At 35.2% G+C, this 21,331-nt stretch overlaps 2 protein-coding genes and 1 long non-coding RNA gene across 6 annotated transcripts; 2 read left to right on the plus strand and 1 right to left on the minus strand.

The window, feature by feature from the left end:
- Positions 1-4,878: 4,878 nt before the first annotated feature.
- Positions 4,879-7,966, plus strand: LOC105130952 (pentatricopeptide repeat-containing protein At4g17616-like). Its single transcript, XM_011033690.1, has 2 exons — positions 4,879-4,990; positions 5,424-7,966. The coding sequence occupies exon 2, from the start codon at positions 5,522-5,524 to the stop codon at positions 7,625-7,627; it is 2,106 nt and encodes a 701-aa protein (XP_011031992.1). The 5' UTR covers positions 4,879-4,990; positions 5,424-5,521; the 3' UTR covers positions 7,628-7,966.
- Positions 7,967-8,707: 741 nt separating this feature from the next.
- LOC105130953 (uncharacterized) lies at positions 8,708-10,492 on the minus strand. Its single transcript, XR_843338.1, has 8 exons — positions 10,335-10,492; positions 10,155-10,249; positions 10,004-10,072; positions 9,524-9,811; positions 9,363-9,399; positions 9,221-9,273; positions 8,961-9,053; positions 8,708-8,826 (listed from the first exon to the last, which is right to left on the minus strand). It is a non-coding gene; the product is annotated as an uncharacterized LOC105130953 (long non-coding RNA).
- Positions 10,493-15,397: 4,905 nt separating this feature from the next.
- Positions 15,398-18,747, plus strand: LOC105130954 (casein kinase II subunit beta'-like). 4 transcript variants are annotated; one of them, XM_011033693.1, is made up of 6 exons: positions 15,398-15,923; positions 16,026-16,244; positions 16,453-16,547; positions 16,645-16,810; positions 17,700-17,776; positions 18,372-18,747. In XM_011033693.1, exons 1-6 carry the CDS (start codon positions 15,707-15,709, stop codon positions 18,426-18,428), a joined length of 831 nt encoding a protein of 276 aa, XP_011031995.1. In that variant the 5' UTR covers positions 15,398-15,706; the 3' UTR covers positions 18,429-18,747. The 4 variants fall into 4 exon arrangements, with proteins under 4 accessions (XP_011031995.1, XP_011031993.1, XP_011031996.1 ...); XM_011033691.1 differs by having other exon boundaries at positions 15,399-15,923; positions 16,438-16,547; XM_011033694.1 differs by lacking the exon at positions 18,372-18,747 and having other exon boundaries at positions 15,401-15,923; positions 17,700-18,308.
- The last annotated feature ends 2,584 nt before the right edge of the window (positions 18,748-21,331 follow it).

Genomic DNA, 21,331 nt, shown 5'->3' on the forward strand with positions numbered 1-21,331 from the left:
TTCCCCCTTCTCCCTCCTGCCGATTCTCTCTCAACTTTCAGATCACTTATTTTGTTGTTGTTTTTTTACTCCTTATTTATATTTATCATGTATTTAGTCAATTACTACTATACCCCTCATTTACTTTATTCCTACATCTAAGCCTTCAAGGGCTTTATTGTATTTTCCTACTCATTTATTCAAAACATTACAGCTTGATTGATTTCTTGATTTTAGGATAATCATTATTATCATATATGATACTTAAATAGTTGTAAGAAACAATAGGTAGAACGTGTATTTACATTTTTTAATTAAATTTTTTTTAATCGGTATATAAGTTTAAAATATAATTCATATTTTTACCCTTCTTTTTTCAATATATTTAAAAAATATAAAATAATCAATTTTTTTTAAAAATATATTTTCAATAGAATTCGATGAATTCATGGCCATTTTATAATTTTAGATAATTTCACTTATTGTTTTTATATCGATGAATTTTCAAAAACCCAAAACTTGAAATTGAAAAAAAAAAATAGTGAGTGGAATAATTAGTAAAAAAGAAAAGAGGTATTAAAAGAAACAAGAAAATTTTAGACTCTTCTCCAAGAAACTAAAGAATAAGTGGATAAGAATTAAAAAAAAAAAGTAGACAAAAGAAGATTATAAATGATAAGTGAAGAGAAGAATGAAAAAAAAAAAACATTTCACAAGAAAGAAGGAAAAAAAAGGAAAACACATAAACATATAGTTCTTTTTCTAAAATTACACCGATTAGAATCCAACAATCACAATTCATGTCGATCATCACTTAAAGCTAACAATTCACTCTTATCGCCGATCAAGTCACTTTTCATGGCAGCTCCTCCGTCACTAATTATCTTCCTCATCCAAAACCCAAGTTATCCCCCTCTCCTTGTCATGTTTGGCCCTCCCCCCTCCTCATTGACAACTAACAAACCAATCATAACCATTTTCATTACCAACTTCAACGAACCAACAATAAAAGATAAAGAAAAATGAAAATCTTGAAACTTTCCATACACCGTTAAATCTTCCAAGCTGGTGGTTAGCTTCACTACTAGTATAGAAATGAAGTTTTGAAAAAGGCTATTGCTGGTTATGCAAAAAAGACTTTTCAATAATGGCGGTGCATGACCTCACTTGCTGGATGTGGTTATAGTGGGTGGCCTCACATGTTGACATTTACAATTCTTTTCCACTAGTGCTCGAAAGGTCATTTTTAAACCTTAGATATAATTTATCGTTTATTTTGAGTTATTTTTAATAAATTTATACTTAATGATATTTAAAGAGTTAGGACATTATTATATTGCTACCCTGGGGTATGAAGCCGCAATGAATATATTTTAAAAGGCAAAATAAGGATGAAAATCAATACCCTACAATCAGATTGGAAGGATCGAGATTTATTTTTACTTATCATAACCATAATGGTTTCACCTTAGTGTTTAAATTTTTATATATAGGTTTATGTTGATATACATTTGTTTACTGTGAAATTTGTGCAAATAAACCTATGATATTTTTTCAAAAAATAATAATAAATGAATAAAAAGATTTTATATTTATTTTATGTGTACCTAAATATGAGGATGGTGGCTAAAAAAACTACATTTTTTTTTGTGATTGTGTATTAATTAGTCTATTATTTATAAATCAAACTAGGATGGTAAGATCCGATATCAAACCTTGTCCTTTAAATGTTGCTTAGCAGATAATAGAATCAATTAATACATAACCTTGTCTTTTATGTGCAATTTCATACTTCTTGTTATTTATTATGTTATATATTAATTATTTTTTTTGTTAGCAAATCAATCTAGGATGATATGATATGATATTGGGTCTTGTTTTATAGATGTTGCTTAACAAATAATAGAACCAATTAATATATGAACATATTTTTTATATGCAATTTTGAACTTTTTATTGTTTGTTATATTATGTATTAATTGTTTTTCATATTAGTCCTTACAAAAAGTTTTTATATCTTTAAACATGTTTTCAGGTCCCCATTATAGCTTGTCTTGAGTTCCTATGACCGCTTAACTCCAAAAGGATCACGGATCCTTTTCCATAAACATTGAAAAATATTATAAGCCTTTCACAATCTATCAAGGTAACATTTTCATGCATGTGTAGCAACAAAAGTAATGTTTATAATGCAAATGTATAGGATATATTCCTTTATTTATGCTATTTAAAGGCTCGGGAAGGGAGGGATTATATTACAAAAAAATAAATATTCAAGTTTTTATGAAAAAGCAAATCAAACAAATTAATTTTTTGTTATTTCAGTATGTAGCCCAAATGACAACACTTATATTGTTAGGGTCTTGATCCAAACAACTACATCTAGTAAATTTCTATTTCTAGCATGCCTATTTTTTTTCAAGTCTCAAGGAGTTAAAATGCAAAGCCGTGTACCATTCATACATAATATTTTTCATGATTAACTAATATATTATTTATGCAAGTACACACTTTTATGTAAGACACCACCTTTTCAAGCCAATGGTGATAGCTCATCATTCTTTATATAAGACAAACACTTATTTCTTGACCAATAACTATGATCTTCAATGTATCATTGACATTCAACAGTTGCTCAATCAATGGTGGACATCAATATTTATACCAATTAACATGACACCGTTCTCTACACTAGCTGAGGTGGGTTAACGTGACCAAAATTTATAATTATTTTAGATCATTAGGTAAATGGATGAGGGCTCTCGTACTTGTTATTCTCTTTTCAACAATTTATTTTACATTTTTTTTCTCTTAAACATTTAGTAACTTGATTATCAGAGAGTCTTTTGTTCCATGAGGAGCTTATTTTTTCATGTGAATCTCCACCACCGATCAAGCCCAACAATCAAGCTTACTCACATTTCAAGCCCAAACAATAGATGAAAACTTTCAAAAGAAACAGGTGATAAAGAAAAGCTTTATATTCTGCTAAGAATATCCTAGCAAAGCTAAGTATAACAAATGCATATGAAATGTGAAATAATAATAGAGATATATAACATGGATTTCTCGATCACAAGATTTTTTATAAACAGATTCTGAACCAAATAGAATTTATTTTTATACTCTGGAGCATTTTGCCTTAACCAAGTTGTTTGAGTGTGGGAGGAGCGTAAACCCAAATCTTTTGGGTCTTGCAATCCTGACTGGCCTAAAATTATATGTCCTGTGTAATGATCCAATTTTCATGGGTCCTGCATAAGGATTCAAGGCTAATAAGTCATATGTCTCGACTCAATTCATTTGGGTCTTATGTCAGGATTGAATTCTCTTAAGTCTAATGTCAACACCCAAGGCTAATGAGTTCTATTTTAGAACTCAATTCTCTTGAGTTTAGCGTGAGGACCCAAGGCTATTGGATCTAATTCTCTTGAGTCAGATGTTAGGATCCATTTCTCTTAGGTTCGACGTTAGGACCCAAGGTTCTTGAGTTTTAGGTTTCTAAATATAATTATTTGTGTTATAAATTTTATTATAATTAAAAGTATTTATATAAAAAATATAATTATTTGTATTATAAATATAATTATTTTTGTTATAAGTAATATTATTAATAAAATAAGTAATAAATTTGAAAAAAAAATTATTATCAATATTGAAAAACAATCACAGATTTAATTTGAAGGGTAAAATGAATAATAATAATAAATTATTATTATTATTATTATTAAATTTAAAAAATATTATTGTTATTGAAGAAAAACCTTATATTTGATTTGAAATGATTAAAAACTATAAGAAGTTGGGTAAGATGAGTTTAATAATATTATTATATTAATTATTATTATTAAATTTGAAATAAATATTATTATTATTATAAAAAAAACATGGAATTGATATGAATGTTATAATTAATTATTATTATTATTATCATTATTAACTCGGGTCAATCATCCCTTTCTAGACCTAACAAACTTGGGGGTAGAAAGAGACGCCTCACCCAAATTATTTGGATGTGACATGAGCAAAGATTTAAATCCCTTAAGTCATGTAGCCCCACTTAATCCAAGACTATGTGTTCTCGATAAGGATCTACTTCTTATGGGTCAAACATCAGGATCCAATTCTCTTGGGTCAATTGTTAAGACCTAAATCCCTTGAATATTGCAGCCCCGTCCGACCCAAAACTATGGTTTTTGATGCCATAATCCAAGGCTAATAAGTCTCGTATAAGGACTCGATTCTCTTGGATCCCACATCCAAAACCAATGCTTTTGGGTGCTTTGTCAATACCTAATGCACTTGAATCTATCATCTAATGAGTCTCGACAATAAAACCAAGATAATTGGGTCCTAATACAGATCCATTAGCCTTGAGACCTTAAGCCAAACCCAAGGAAATTAAATTCCTTGTTATGCGTAAGGATCCAATTCTCTTGGATTCGTTGTTAGAACCCAATACTAATGACTCCTACATAAAAACTTAATTTTATTGGGTTCAGTAGCGGCACTTAAGGTTAATGAATCCTATTTCATTACCCTAATTTTTTGGATCAGATATCAATACTAAAAGTTAATAAGTCCTTGAATTATAATTAAATTCTCTTAAGTCAATAGTTATTCAATTTTTTAAAATGTTAAATTTTTTATGATATTTTTTATTAAAAAATGATCCCGTAGCATGATACAGAACACCTGACTATTAATATTTTAAGTCTTTTTACACGGTAACCTTGCTAGCAGAATTATTATTATTATTATTATCTAATGTAATTGGCAATAAGAAAACAAATATTGTTTTGTTCTCGATGGAAAAGGAAGCCATTAGTCATGGGCTCTGGCTTTATAAATCCACCAGAAAACAGATATCCAGCTCATTCATAAAAAATCTCATGGGCTATTATGCTCCTTAATACTTTGATTTGATGCTCTCGTCTCTTCAACCGAGTTCTATTTCCGGTGGGTACAGGGCGGGAAGTAACTTCTTTACTTGAGCTCGGCGATATTTGAGGTTGGTATTTCATTTTTCCTCTCTTTACCCATTCCATGTGCATTGAACTAACACAATCTCTCCTTTTTTTATTACATGTCTTGCATCTCGAATATCAGCAAAGATGATAAATTTATTTACATATTTAACTTGGTTTAGTGATGTTTCCCGGAAATTATGTATTTTTCTTTGTTACTTTCTGGGACATTTTCTTTTTCATTCGTTCACTTTTCTTTGATGATTTACTGGATTTAATTGAATTGTTGAACTTCAACTTAACCAGCTTTACTCATCAACAACTTCTATGTTTTATCTGAATTTTCAATTTTATTGCCTAGATGTTAGTTTACTAGGACTTTTGTTTTTTTATCTGATGATCGTATTAGCTGTTTTTTGTATTTTTGAATTTGTGACTATACAATATGTGTCTAATTTAGTCAAGTTCTTGAAACAGATTATCCGTTTGAGCAGTTCTTTCTGGCTTGAGGGCTTCTTCTTTTTTACTGGAACTATTTTGATGTGAGACGCATTGCAGCTCAAATGGTAATATAGATGGCACTAATTTTTTCAAGAAAAATCCCATTGAGCTATGCACTTGGAGTCTTTGTGCCTTCAGCTATTCAGAAGACTGCCTTGATTGCAGATCACAGTGGAGAAGTTTTTTCCAAAAGGGTCTTTGGAGAATATCAGCTTGTAGCTCTCCAACATTTTTCGAGTGGTAGTGTTAGTCAGCCTGGGAGGATATGTTGGAGAGGTTCCTCTAATGTTGTTCTTTTGAGGAAGCTTGAAATTGCATTGCGGGGGCATCAAGTAGATGAAGCTTGGGTAACTTTTATTGACTACAAGAAACTATATGGCTTTCCAACGGGTTCCATGGTGAACATGTTAATTTCTCGACTTTCCTATTCATCAGACCACCACTGGTTGCAAAAAGCATGTAATTTGGTCTTCTTAATATTGAAAGAAAAGCCTGGTTTGCTTCAGTTTCCAGTCCTGACAAAGCTCTCAATCTCCTTAGCTAGAGCACAGATGCCTGCTCCTGCCTCTATGATTCTAAGGGTGATGCTAGAGAGGGAGAATATGCCCCCACTAACTATATTATGGTCAGTGGTTTCACACATGGTGAAGACGGAGATTGGAGCATGTCTAGCATCAAATTTCTTGGTTCAGATGTGTGATTGTTTTCTACATTTAAGCGCAAAAGGAAGTGTTCGTGCCAAAGTGGTAAAACCTGATGCAATGATATTCAACCTTGTTCTTGATGCTTGTGTGAAGTTCAAATCATCTCTTAAAGGCCAAGAAATAGTTGAGTTGATGTCAAAGGTGGGTGTTATTGCTGATGCACACTCGGTCATTATTTTTTCCCAGATCCATGAAATGAATGGTCAAAGGGATGAGATCAAGAAATTGAAGGATCATGTTGATGAAGTGGGTGCTCCTTTTATTGGTTATTATTGTCAGTTCTATGATAGTTTGTTGAAATTGCACTTTAAATTCGATGACATTGATTCTGCTGCACAGCTTTTGTTGGATATGCATAAATTCCAGGAGCCTGTTCCCAATAAAAAACTTAGGATGGACCAAGAAAAGCGTCTTCTTGTTCCAATTGGATCTAACAATCTCAAGACTGGCTTGAAGATACAGGTTATGCCAGAGTTGTTGCAGAAGGATTCTATCCTCAGAGTGAAACATAAACAAGAGCTTGTAATGTTTAGGAGTGGTAAGCTTCTCCTTAGTAACAGAGCCCTGGCAAAGCTTGTAAATGGATACAGAAGACATGGGAGAACTACTGATTTTTCAAAGCTTTTACTTTGCATGCAACAGGACTTCCATGTGCTTGGCCAGTCCAGTTTTTGCTCTGATGTGATTGATGCATGCATTCGCTTAGGTTGGCTGGAAATGGCCCATGACATCTTGGATGACATGGATGCATCTGGGGCTCCCATAGGCTCTACCCTGCATATGGCACTCTTAACAGCATATTATTGTAGAGAGATGTTCAAAGAAGCAAAGGCACTGCTACGAAAAATGAGGAAGGCTGGTTTTGTTGTAAATTTGTCTGATGAGATGGTTGCCACTGCTTGTCTTTCTGAAGCAGCTAATAATGCATCTTCTTCGTCTAGTAAATCAGATCTGATAGACTCTTTAGTCCGAGAAATGAGAGAGGAAGAGAAGGCTATTCCTTCCGTGGTTTATGAATTAAATTCTTCCATTTACTATTTTTGCAAGGCCAAAATGATGGAGGATGCATTGAAGACGTATAAAAGAATGCAACACATGAAAATCCAACCAACAGTGCAAACTTTTTCTTATCTGATCGATGGGTTTTCTTCTTTGGGTATGTATCGAGATATCACTATCTTGTGGGGGGATATCAAGAGGAACATGGGTAGCAAGGACTTAGAGGTGAGTAGGGATCTCTATGAGGTTTTGCATTTGAACTTTCTCCGAGGAGGTTATTTTGAGAGAGCAATGGAGGTCATTGGTTATATGAAAGAGCGTAATATGTACTGCGACAAGTGGATGTACAAAGATGAGTTCTTGAAGCTTCATAAGAATCTATATCGGAGTTTAAAAGCATCAGAGGCAAGAACAGAAGCTCAAAGCAAGAGGCTTGAGCATGTCAAGGCATTTAGGAAATGGGTTGGCATTGATTGATATCTGTATGTCTTTGGTTGGCCTTACAAAGCTGAAGCTTTGTCTTGCAACAGTTTTGATCCATGGCAGCTGAATGTGAATGCTATTGCATAAATGATGGCACTGTAAGTGAATTATGGGTCTGATCGACCTGATGTTTTACAGAAGTCATAATCCAAAAAATTTTTTTTAAAAAAAATCTATTTGTAGACCCTTCTAGTTGGATGTAATTCAGCATCATCTTGTCGCTAAAGAATCTTTTGATTCCAAATACTTTGTTAAGTTGGCTTACAAACCCAACTTGCATTCAAAAGAGTTTGGAAAGCTAAATTGATGCACATCGCGACGTTTTGCAGTATTATTGCTCTGTGCCTCCTTTAAGCTTCCTCTCTCTGCCCATCCAATCCAGTAGGGCTATTGATCCTTGCAAAATCAACCATAATCAACGTTTAAATCCCTTTTTTCTCCTTTTCCTGAGTCTTAACTTATTTTTTGTTATCTAATTAAACAAAATTTGAGTTAATTCCATCTATTGTTAAACACTTCTCCGTTCATTAGAAAAAAAACGTCCAAGGAATATAAATACATGTACGGAATTGGATAAGGTAGGTTAATTGTAACTTCTTTGTGCTGACAATGAAATTCTTCAGCCAACGCAGTTAGTAACAACTAAATTAAGCCACAAAACTTCGATGATAAAATGGTCAATGTGGAAGCATCTAGGAAGCTGAAACCATTCTCAAGACAGAAGCACCATCATTTTGATCATGAATTGTAGAGAATTGGGGTAAAATATTTTGATTTCTCCGATAATACAGACTTCGGATTAGCAGTACTAGTGACTGTAGTTTATGTTGCATAAAGACAACATGTTCAAGGATTAGGCTCAGAGAACCAACACAAATTAATGGTTCACGCTATAAGGCAGGCATTAGAGTGATGGCTTTAGCGTCATCTGTTTCAGCACCGCCTCTTTTCCTTCCGTTCTTCTCCATCCTGCTTAGTGCACAGTGGAATTTCTTTGTAAGACGTTTCGAGAACCTGTTTCGATCTCTAATGCTCGAACCTCTTATATATTAGAGGCTAGCTGATGGCCTCAAATTCCTGCAACTGGAACTCTGTCTTTCCTTTTTTTTTTCTTTGGATCCACTCACCTCATTAACTTGAAAATATGTGCCGTTGAGTGGAAAGCTTCCTTTCATAGCTATCCTGCATGGTATCTGCGCATGTGTTATTTTGCTTTAGTTTATAACATAATCTCCTACTTTCTGAGGATAAGAACATGCACATCGACACAGTTTTTACTTAACCAAAATTGTTCCACGAACTATATCAGCCTTTTGTTCTCAAATACCTTCACAAGCAAAACATGTTCTCTGATCACAGAGTTGTGATCCTTGTGAGTTGCACAATTTCACAGGTGGCTGACTTGAATTTGGAGTTTCACCTGGCATGAGGCATTAAGTCAGGTTTGATGAATTATCATTTAGTAAAAATGAACCAAGAAGTGTGAATTAAATCCATGATTTTCTTCGACTTTTAAATATATTGTTGAACTAGATGGATTCATTAACATATGTTTCAGAATTATATCTCATCTGATTAGAAGTGTACCTGCTTGCCATATAGAGAGTAGGAAGGGTACTGAATCATCCTTTTTTGTCGAGCTGTTCAGACAAGTCAGTCAGAAATCGAGTTTAAGTAAGCAGACACAATTTATTACATCACAAAGAAGTGACAGGGAGCTATAACTTACCCAAACCAGAAGCTCATGATTATCTGGAAGTTCGTGCCTGTAGATTAGAGTAAAAGAACAATTAAATATATAATAATTAAATCTAAACAATTTGTTCTTATACTTGTATTCATAGAAAGATTTCACTAATTTATGAAGATGAGTCAGAAATCTCTACTTACACTTGATGTTCAGTCCACAAAGAGATCACACACTTCATTTTAGGTGCCGGCAATGGAGGAGCACCCACAGAAACTAAAGCTTGTGACGTATAACTGCTGTATGGAGTCTTTTTCCCATTTGATTGAACTCTTCATGATTGAGTTTGATAGTGGGGATTTCTTCATCTTCAATACATTCATTCCACAAAAAATCTTCAATATCTTGTTCATGTAGTGGTGATTTTGGCTCTTCAACTATGGGTTTGCAAGTGTGACCGTTTGGACCAGATTCTGTAGTCCTGTTGCCATCTAAAAAGGTAACTGACATTGGATTTGTAACAACACAATTGTTTCCAAATGAACTAGAAGTTTCACTAGGCTTTCCAAAGGTTATCATATGATAGTGCAGCTCATAGCTGCCTTGGATAATATGATGAAACAAATGTGAGAAGAAACAATTGCGAGACAAACAGTTAAAATGGAAAGAGTGATCAGGATTACAGTGTTCTATGGTCAAGCACGCATAGTATGGGGCAGAGGTATTTCTGAATGTTATCCAATATCGGGAACCTGCAACAAAACAACATTTTATTTCACTTGGACTCCAAAAATTATCAGCCGGAAAGCTTAATTGTTGGCGCATGATACTTACTCTTCTATAAGGTGGAACTGAAGGCTTCCAGGGAGAGGTTTCAGGGCGGGGGGGCAACCTAAGCGAACAACTGTCCGAGCAACATTTATATCAACCTTGTCAAAGAAGGAAAGAGATTTTTGCGTTTACAGGCAAGTTTCATTGGAGACAAGAAAATGTTGTGTTAATTTTGTGACTTACTGGAAAAGCAACATGTTGAAGAGACAGAAATCGTACACATTCCACGCTTTTCAAGCCCAATCCCGTGAACTCCAACAGGTAATCCCTACAAGTAGATGGCAACGTAGTAAAGAGATTTGAAAAACTTAACGAGAAAGCAATTCATACCGAATCACTTATTGGGCATCTTGTAAAAGATATCTATATCAGGACTTCCTTCACATCATCAGGTGGAGCATATCGTAACCATTCCAGATCTATGTTTTTATGCATCTTCACAACTCTAATTAGAAATCCCTGTGAAAATGATGAGGTTATTGTTATATTAAAAAAAAATAACTGAATCAAGTGATGATAAATTCTGCCAAGAAAAAACTAGTGCAAGTAGCAACTTCCAATACCTTGAGTCTCCCTGCTATAATAGTTTGCTGACCACGTGGTTCGATGATGTTTGCAATTTCACTAGTTTCAGCTCGTCTTACTGCCTCCCAATCCACGGAATCCATTTGATCCTTGCTTCTTGGTCTAGAATAGATCTTTCCTAAACTCCCCCTTTTCCTTCTACTGAGTACCATGTCTTTAACAATTTTATTCTTCGCTTAGAAGCTGCTTTCCCATTCTGGCTTCTGTTCTTTATTACCTTCTTTCCCGCTCTGTCTTTGCACCGGTTCACCTGGCGAGCATACAGACTTTTCAACTGGTAAAGTCTGAGGCATGCGGCTCCTATCTGGTTCGGGTTCTGATCTCATAATCCCATTTTGTCTTTGCACCTCTTCTTGAAGCAAGCATATGGCTTTTCGGCCCTTGATTTATATCTGGTTCAGGTTCTGTGACAAAATATTGGTTGCCATCTGAATCAAAAGTGGGTCCAATGGATGCCATGCTGCTCTCAACTGGTCTTTGGCCATCTGCAGTCATCGACTCTCATTGAATACTAGTTGACCGAACAGGAAACTTCGCAACAAGTGACATGTATGCAGCACTGTCAACCATAGCAATGAGCTACAAGGTCCCTTTCATTAATTGCGTGCTGTCTTTCTATGAACTACATTCCATGATGAAATAAAAAATTCAAAGAAATTTATTCACCTCGACAGATGGTCTGCAACATTTTGGGTAAGGAGAACTACCACCGACCCACAACAGAACCATTCCACTGTTTGAACCTCCTATCACCCGAGAAACATGCAATGTGTCCTTCAATCGTACAGTTAAATGTATCTGTCTAAATTTAATACAGCAACATAAGATATGACTAATCAGTTGAAAGTTCTTTCCGATTTTTGTTCTTAGAAATTGCAAAAACAGCATTGATTTATTAGCTTAGCTTCTAGATGTTTACGGTAAACGACATGAATGAACAACAGGACGGAAGATTAAAAATATTGTCGAGTGGACAGAAGTCGGCGCATTCTCAGATTGTTCATCAAATTCAGGATTCATTGATCAGGGATCAGCTTCCCAATTCAATAGATTATAGTCATATACCTACTAAGAAGGAAACAAATATTAAGATTAGATGAAGAACTTTTGAATTCACCAAATAAAATGAAAGGATGACTCTGCTAGAAAAACTTGGAAAGTAAACGTATGGTATGATGTATAATCTTTTCGAAGACTGATTTTTCCAAAAAAGAAAGAAGCCTCAGACAATTCTAAACTTATCCATCCAAGTTTTGAATGATGTAAAGTAATGGTAGCTAGTATGAAAGTACCTAGAACCTGATGCAACAGAGAAATAAATAAATCTATTCGTCCTTGGAAAGTTAATAGTTCTATTCGCCACCATTGCTCCCTTTCCCCGTCTTCTTTTTCTTCATCCACTCCAGTATATATTTTCACCAGTTGATTCCACATTCTCAATGACTCTGGATCCAGATCAACTTCATGTTCTGCTCTGCCACGGCCCTGATAGGGAACTACAGCATGTATCTCACTGATCTTTCTGCATGTTGTTCCATCGACCATATGTTCTGGATTGCTTTTCCGTCTGCCAGGACCCAGCCAGCGTCGTTTGGTGCTTAATTTCTGTAGTCGATCACCAAGTTTATTCATTACAGCACGATTAACTGTCTTAAGAAAAACACCACTTTATTCTTTGAAAACTTTCGGTCCAGCTGAAAAATATTTAGAGGATATCGTTAAATAATAGAATTCACAGCAAAAGAGCTCGAGGAAGCCATAGTGTAAAATTATGTACTGCATTTATATATTTTGTGCATTCACAAGTGGAACAGAAGAAAACAGAAACACTTCGATAAAATGCTCCATTAAATAACCCACAAGAATGTGCTCTATGTATATTTTGGGAAGAAATTTTAATCACTGGGAAATTTAGAGATTTTACGAGTGAAATGCACAAGTACTAGTTACCGAGAAAGAAATATTGAGTTCCATGGCTTGGAATTTCATCACCTGCTTCTGATCCCTAAAGCAGCTTCATGGAATTATATTAGGCAGTAATAAAAGTAAGATGTTGTATATTTTCATTAACTACCAAGAGTTCAACCACTATAATTATAAAGAAAGGTCGTAAGATTAATTGCTGTAGGTTGGAATGGAAAACTTATTTGTAAGAATTTATTTTTTTATTTTTAAATTAATTATTTAAGTATTATTTCAATTATTAGAATCAAAATGATAATTCATAGTATAAATATTTTTATAAATCTTGTCAAGTCAATAAAAAAAATCAAGATGGAAAAAAATATATATATTCTTTTAATAATGAAAACTTATATTTTTTATATAAATTATATCCTTTTACATATAATTAGAGAAAACAATTATTTTTTTTAATAATTCCTCTGATAATTTATACCAAACTCATCCATAATAGCGACCAGTTCTAACCAACCATTACTAAACAAAACTATCAACTGGCAGTCTATATGCTCTAGTTTTCGTTTAGATCCCGCAAAACATTACTTTTATTATGTCTTGACTCTTGTTTCTCTTGTCAGCATCCTTTTCCATCTCATAAATAGAAATTCTCAGCATTCTCCACGCTTTTTCAGCACGCTATTTGCTAGTTTCCTCTATAGAGGAAAATTGCTTTGATATGTCAATAAGTTTCGATTCTTATCGATGACAGATTTTTACTTGCACAAAATTCTGAAACTTCTATGAACGGTTAAAATGCATGCTTAAAAAATAAATAAACAATTTACAGTAGCATCACGCTAAAGATTTGAGGAGAGGGAAGAAAACGTACCTTTTATTGATTCGCCAGTGATTTGATTCATCATTTTTTACTCCCGTTTTTTGCTTTTACTGTCCTGAAACTGTGGTTTTGCAGCATCGGGTACCATCTCAGAGAAGCTTTGTACTTTGGACTCCATTAACTTCACTGTTTGGAGCTTGTTCAAGAGAAAGCCCAACCTCAATGCAGTCCACTGTTAGACTTTCGAGGTTTTCTCCCTTTACTTTGTCTGTTATTTGAAGTTCTTGTTCTTCAAGAGCAGCTATATTATCCCGAGGAGCTCTCACTAAAACCTCATCTATCTCTGCGAATCCTGCAATGAGAGAAGTGAAATCGACTCTTCGAGTAAACATCTCAGATCTTTTCTTTCTTACATGGCCCCTAAACTGATCGGACAACCCTAAAGTACTGAACATGTTCAGTTTCCGCCTCCTTTTCATCCTTTTTTTCATGCATCTTTTAGGAACACGAGGCACAACCCTTCTGCTATTACTGAGACAGTAGTGTACTTTAAATATCCTTTTATATGCCAGTAAAGCATTGTATTGATGACAACCAGGTTTCGGCCAATACTCTCCCACAGACCTCAATGCACGAACATTCCATCTTAGTTCATTCTGATTCGAATCGAACCCCAAGTCAAAACCATTTAACAAAACCATTGCCCCACTTTTGTTATCCATGCCAGCTTGCATAGTTGAATCTATTCCCAATCTATTGTCATCTTTCAACTCATGGTTGACATTACTAACCATAGCCATCTTGTTCATCTTTCAAGTCACGGTTGACATTACTAACCATAGCCATCCTTTTGTCATCAACTGGCAGATTTTCCGTCTTGGGTATTTCAGCAACTTCTTTATGATCCTCCGTCACTGAACTCTCTTGGCTTCTTCCAATAGGAAGAGCTTATTTAACATACTTCCTTTTCGGTGTCGTAACTTTTTTGACACACTTCCTCTTCTCGTTTTGAGTTGAAAGTCTTGTCATCTTTTTCGGAGTTCTTTTCGGTTGACCTTCAACAGCAACTTTGTCTCTATGCTTCTCCCTTTCGGGTTTCTTCGCTGGCCTTTTGTTCTTGTCTATGCCATTGTTTGGTCTTTTGTTCCCACTTCTCTTCGGCAATGGAGTCGAAATCATTACTGGCTCAACAGGCTTTGAGCACTCGATACGATCAAGCTTCTCATCATTCATGTGAGAGATTAAACCATGTTGTTTTTTACCATCTGCATTCAAATTCATCAGGCAAGTAAATACCATATTTTATTAGACAAGTTAATGAAATTTTGATTTTGAAGGCATTAGAGTCATTTTAGTGTGTTGTACAAAGTAGAATTAAAAAAAAAAAACCTAAACCAAGTTAAATAATTTTTTTGCTTTCGAATTACACTTTGTAAAAAAAATTAGAAAAAACCTAGCTACCCTAGTCAATTTTATAATGTCTAGTAAACCATGTGAAAATACCATAATAGCCTTCAGTGTCAAGCCATTGGGTTTTTTTTAGGAGGACAAAAACATCATTTCAGTGTTTCAATCAACACCCATATCTACAATATTTTTCCTATATCCTTTAGGTTTTTGTTGATTCTTTTTTATTTTTTTGTGTTATTATTGCCTCACAAACAGTCACATGAGCTTAAATAACAATATTTTGAGTTGGTGTGTGTTTAATAATGTAATGTAAGATATTTTTTTAATTGAAAAATTATTAATGTAATATTTTTTTATTTTATTAAAATACAGTGTAAAATGATTTTCAATTAAAAATATATAATAATAATATCAAAACAACATAAAAATATCTTTAAAAATTAATTTAGTATTTTTAAAAAATAAAATTAAAAATATGAGTACGCAGCCACGTAAACAAAGGAGTTGTGGGTGGAAGTCCGCAACTACGCAAACGTTCACCAGTATTTTGCAGTGGTATGGTGTGTCGTGTGTACAGCCCCCACTTCTATTCAATGTCTCTGAAAAAAGAAGAAGCTTAAATAAGACATACAGAGAGAGGAAGAGACACTTTGCGTCGAAAGAAAGCTCTGTTCTGTTGGATATTTTGGACGTCAAGGGACATATAAGTAATTTCAGTAAACGCATCGCATCGCTGATATCTCTCCCACTACTGAACTGAAGATCGATCGCTTTATCCATCGCCCCGCCCCGTCCGGCCAATCTAAAGAAAATAATCGTGATGTACAGAGAGCGAGGGATTGGCGGGTCCAAGGCGGAGGTGGATCATCGGAAGCATCGGATTAGCGATGTCCTCGATAAGCATCTCGACAGATCCACACCGTCCAGTTCCAGACCCACCAGCGGCAAGGATTTGTTTCTTTTCATGAACAAGCAACAACCACCTGATTACAACAATACTGACCATCTCCTCTCTAAAGACAACGACGCCTCCGACGGTAATCATTTATTTTTATAAATAATCTCGATCTCGATCTTCATAATGTCGGTGGTGTAATTGTAATATATATATATATATATATATATATATTTGAGTGCAGTGGAATCTGAAACGGACAGTGAAGAGTCCGATGTGAGTGGGTCAGAAGGAGATGAGACGACGTGGATCTCATGGTTCTGTAATCTAAGAGGAAATGAATTCTTTTGTGAAGTGGATGATGATTACGTACAAGATGACTTTAACCTCTGTGGGTTAAGCACTCAAGTTCCTTATTATGACTATGCTCTTGATTTGATTTTGGATGTCGAGTCTTCTCATGGTATGCTTTTTTGTCCTTACTCTGATTCCTTTTTTTACTGCTGCTATATATCACTGCATCTCTACTGTTTTGAGACTCTTTAATTCTCTCACTTCACATTACCCGGCCGGGCGGCCGGGTATTGATAGATAAAAGAGGATATGTTGTGGTCTTAGCCACTTGATTATTTCTGGTAATTGATTCGGATGGATAGGTGATATGTTCACAGAGGAACAAAATGAGTTGGTTGAATCTGCAGCAGAGATGCTTTATGGACTGATTCATGCTCGATACATATTGACCAGCAAGGGGATGGCAGCTATGGTGAGGTTTTTCTACTAGATATGGACATTTTCATGTTTTTCTTCTTTTTAATGTTTGGCCACTGGCTACAACAATCCCGCTTCTGCAATTTTTACAGCTGGACAAGTACAAGAACTATGACTTTGGGAGATGCCCAAGAGTTCACTGCTGTGGACAACCTTGCCTTCCTGTTGGTCAATCAGACATTCCTCGGTCAAGCAATATTAAAATATGCTGCCCCAGGTGTGACGATATATACTACCCACGTTCCAAGTATCAAGGCAGTATCCTTATTTACTTTCAATGTTTCTCCTACTGCATTTGACCTTGTTGGGCATTGGCATGCGATTCTGTTAACAGGATGCTCTTAGGCAACATCAGTGGCTCTTTTGGCATATATATTTACTGATGTTTTTCAGGCTAGCATGACCTTTTCAATTTGATAGGAGTTGTGACATGTATTTATAGGTCTGAGGGGTTCTTTTTTAGATCATTTCATTCATTGGTTCTTGTTCGTTCGTTTGCCTTTTCCCAGCTATCAATTAGAGGTCACCAAAGGGATGTCCCGGCCAGTAAAGACTTGGGGATTTTCCGCTTGGATGTCTTAGGTTCAAATCTTGGCAAGGGTGGGGTGTGGTGGGAAATTTGGATTGGGGGAGGGGTGCATGCTTTCTAGCCCAAGGCCTGTTCGGAAGTGGCGGAGTATGAGTAAATTTGTTGGGCGGGCCTAGTTAGATATGATGGGACCTTAAAAGGAAAAAATATATTTTTTTGGACAGGTCAAATTAGAGTATTACAATGATCAATATGTAAGATAAACTGGTTATGGGGATTATATTTATTTTTTGAATTTTTGGGGGTGGGAGACCATGGCTCCCTCAAGCATGGCTTACATGCCACGCCTGTTGAACAAAAAAATATCCATCCGTTAAAGGTCTTAGATTGTGATTTCGTGATCATTATTTTTGGTGAATTTGTTCTTGAAAGGCAGTATTATATATTTGTCAGGATGGGTGGGTGGGTGGGGGATGTCTACTGTGTTCTATGGTTTTTTGTGAACTGGTACTGTTTTGTGTTCCAGTCTCTCCATGTTTGCCATGTTTAAAGCCAACTCTTCATGCTCTGTCTTTTGATCATCATCTTTTTTTTTCAAGTTTCCTTTACTCTATTTAGACATCGATGGAGCATATTTTGGGACGACATTTCCTCACCTGTTCTTAATGACTTATGGGCATCTCAAGCCACAAAAGGTAGTGCAGAGCTATCTTCCTAGAGTATTTGGGTTCAAGATACACAAACCATAATAACGGAAGTTGAAGCTTCTTTGGGTCACAAAGGCATGCTTTATTTTGACATGCTTTTGGAATTCACTTAGACTGCTGGAGTTCTCCAAGTCTAACAAGGAAAGCTCTCCCTCTAAAAAACGGAGGGTAAAAGAAAAACCCCTGTACATCTGATGATGTATCACGAAGCAAGTCTGCTAATGTCGATGTAGTGATCTTCAATTTTAGCTGCCGATGCAATTATGCCCTCGCACTCCTCCCTTCCCCTGGTTTTCAGTGTTGCGAATTTGCAGTTTTCTTTCTTGGTAGAGTAATTTCATAAATTGCCTTGCAATATCTTCTTTGCACTTAATTGATCAAGCACTAGAGAAAATTATTTGCGGGTATGCAAAGTTTATTCTTGAAATTTAACAACATCGGGATGTATATTTTTAGCTCATCTTCCACTCATGTTTGAAGTGAGATTTTATGCTCGGATTTTAGAGGATTTTGTGTGATACATTGTGCTCTGTTTCTTACATCTATTTACTGCTGATGGTTAAGCTTTTGACAATCATGGTAGTTTTCACGCCTGGTTGAGCAGATGGAAGTTTCTGTGGCCCACAACGCGTTAGTTTGAGTGACAGAGATTGATGAGTGGGCAACCTATGGGTTCAATTTTACCAGGAAAGGAACAATACAATGAAAGATGAAGAAAATAAAAGATGGTGTTAGACCTGTAGCCTCATGATGGTGCCTTATCTGAAGCTATCCGCTATGGACATTTGTATGGAGGATTAGCATCTGCATTTGTGGCATGTATTTAGAACGCTAAGAAAGAAAATCAGAATAAGTGTCTGTATCCCCGCATTTCTCCCTTTTAGGATGTTGTAGATTTGATGTTCAGCTACTTTCTCTTTTTCCCCAATCAAGCCAAGCTACAAGCTCTGGTTTATTCATATATGAGCCTTATCCCCGTGTGCCAATTCTATTAAAGTATTGGGCTCGGCAAGGCATGGCAGTGTTACGAGTGTATCACGCTTCTCTCGAGCCATAGGCTCACACCCTTTGTCCCCATTAATTGGATTGGCTAGTGGCTCCATATGCTTCTAATTCTTCAGAGGCGCTCATTTTACTGATGATGTGCATAATGGGAAATAACCATTTCTAACACTTCTTTTGTTGCTTTTCTTTGTTCAAATGGCCAAGTTTACCTTATAAAATCTCATAATTATATAGTTAGATGAGATTGATCTGAGGCTTACATGCTGAGAATATTTTTTCTGATGTCCGTTTTATGAGGGAATTCAGCTGGGCCCATTGGATCCATATCTTCAGGCCATATAAAGGAAAGGAAAGAGTTAATTACAATACAATCATTATTGTTTAACAAAAATTAATTAATTAGTCTTTCTATTTCAAAAATATATATTTAATCTCTATATTTTAAATTAGTTGATTATTTGCTCCCCCGTCAATTTTCATATTCTTTTCCAATTTATTTGTTTTTATTTTTGGAACATAAAAAGGATAATAAATTAGAGAAAAGATTTGGGAATGAATTTTTTATTGGAAAAAAAATATTAAATTAAGGATAGTCAACGTTTTTAAAAGATTATTTATCATTTATGATGCTATAGGGATTAGTCTGATGAATTCAAGGACCGGATTGTAATTAACCAGAGAGGAAAAGAATAGGCTTGAATGTAGGTGGGGCCCTCTCTCCTTGCTCCATTGCACTTTCAAAAACACCCGTACATTGTAAAACTGCTTTATTGTTCTTTCAATATTTAAATTGCATTTGCATGTTACCACTTCAGATCATTAAATTATAAGATGTGTGATTAAGACAGCCTTGAACGACTCAAATACCGTGAAAAAACATTTCTCTGTAAATTATTATAATCTATCGTAAAGTAAAGTCAAAGTTCTTAATGAGATTCTTCTAGGATTTTAGAAAAGCTAATTAAAATTATTGGCTGCTTCCTTGCTATTCAGTTTCCCTCCTTTTGTTAACATACAAAGATGGATTGAACCATGGTGATAGATGAATAACGATGAGTCCACTCGCTAAGCTTCAAAGTTCTACTAACGAGGTAGAGAGTCACAAATGGCCTTGCACACTTCGCACATGAAACTAAGCTCGAGGGTTTTTTCCAACTCGTAACTTGCGGTAGAGAAGTAGCATGAGAGACAATGAAGAAGAGTTTTATAGAGTAATAAAGGTAGAAGGTGGAGAGGATGTGGACTTGTGATGAGCACTGCGAGGAGGCTGGGAAATATAGAAATTTGTGGAAAGACAAGTAGTAGTTAAATTATGAAATGAAGTATTACCATCAACATGCAATTTAAAAGGATTGAGTGGTCGTGACTCTTTTCATGGCTGGAAAAGAACTCTCAACAAATATAGCATGTCTTGACAAATAAATCTTATTTGTTATAGGGTTAAAACACCCATGGCCAGCAAAGTTGTACCCTAGAAAGATACAAGGTTTGGAATAAAATTCTAATTCATATAAGGATGAAGAAGAGGAAAACATGAACAACCAAAACCAGAACCAAGTAGTTTTTAATAATCAAGCTCTTTAAAGAAGAGAGAGTTAAATTGTATAATCATATTCAGGGACTCCCTATTCAGGTTGAGCCTCCAATGCTAAAGATGAAGGAAAAAACTGATGGCGGTGTACCTTCACAATCCTTTTAAAAGCGAAACCAAGTAAAAGGTTGTTTTTTTTATTGCAAGTATCAATGGACGGATCCCATCTCCATCCCTTTCTCACGTTCCTCTATCTTCTTCGTTATCTCACTCAAAGAAAAGTAAGTTAGGCAGCACGTGTCTGGTTCTACACACAATTATTGGGGACCAGAACTACGAGACATGAGGTTTGATATATATTTTTGTGTCCTATTAAGGGATTTTGAGACGCTGGGGGGGGAGAGAGAGAGAGTGTGTGTGAATTCATGGGGCTATGTAAGGCCATGGAAAGAAGAGGCGGAGTTGGATAAGAACAGAGCACAGCAAGGCCACCCAATTGCAGAGTCATAGATGTGGAGGCTCCAGCCTCAATGTCTCCTGGAACTAATAAAATAGAGAAATAAAATATTAAATAGAATGGTATAATCCAGACAGATACTGGCTACCTCATAGCATTGTGTCAGCAGATTTGTTTAATTCAATCCACAGATAGATACGTAACTTAATGGACGGCTGAAGTTACTCAACTGTTCATGGCTTCTGCTTGTGTTTATTTCTTCGCATGAAATTAATTCATCTTTTTTGTTGTTTATTTCTTGTTGTTTTTTTTTCAATCTTAGCAGTGGTATGAACTACGAAATCAATGATTTAAGCACCGAAATTTAAGTTCTAGAGATTCATATGGAAGCATTCGGATAGCTAAACAGAAGTATAATTAATTCCTACTAGCCATTGATGATCAGGTAAGATATTCAAATACAACAGGACTCCAATCTTAATGATCATATAATTTCGAAACAGAAGACAAACGAATAGTTTTTCTTTTTTTATTTATTTATGATAATTAT

This window comes from Populus euphratica, unplaced genomic scaffold, assembly GCF_000495115.2.
Source record: "Populus euphratica unplaced genomic scaffold, PopEup_1.0 scaffold43.1, whole genome shotgun sequence".
Lineage (NCBI taxonomy): Eukaryota > Viridiplantae > Streptophyta > Magnoliopsida > Malpighiales > Salicaceae > Populus > Populus euphratica.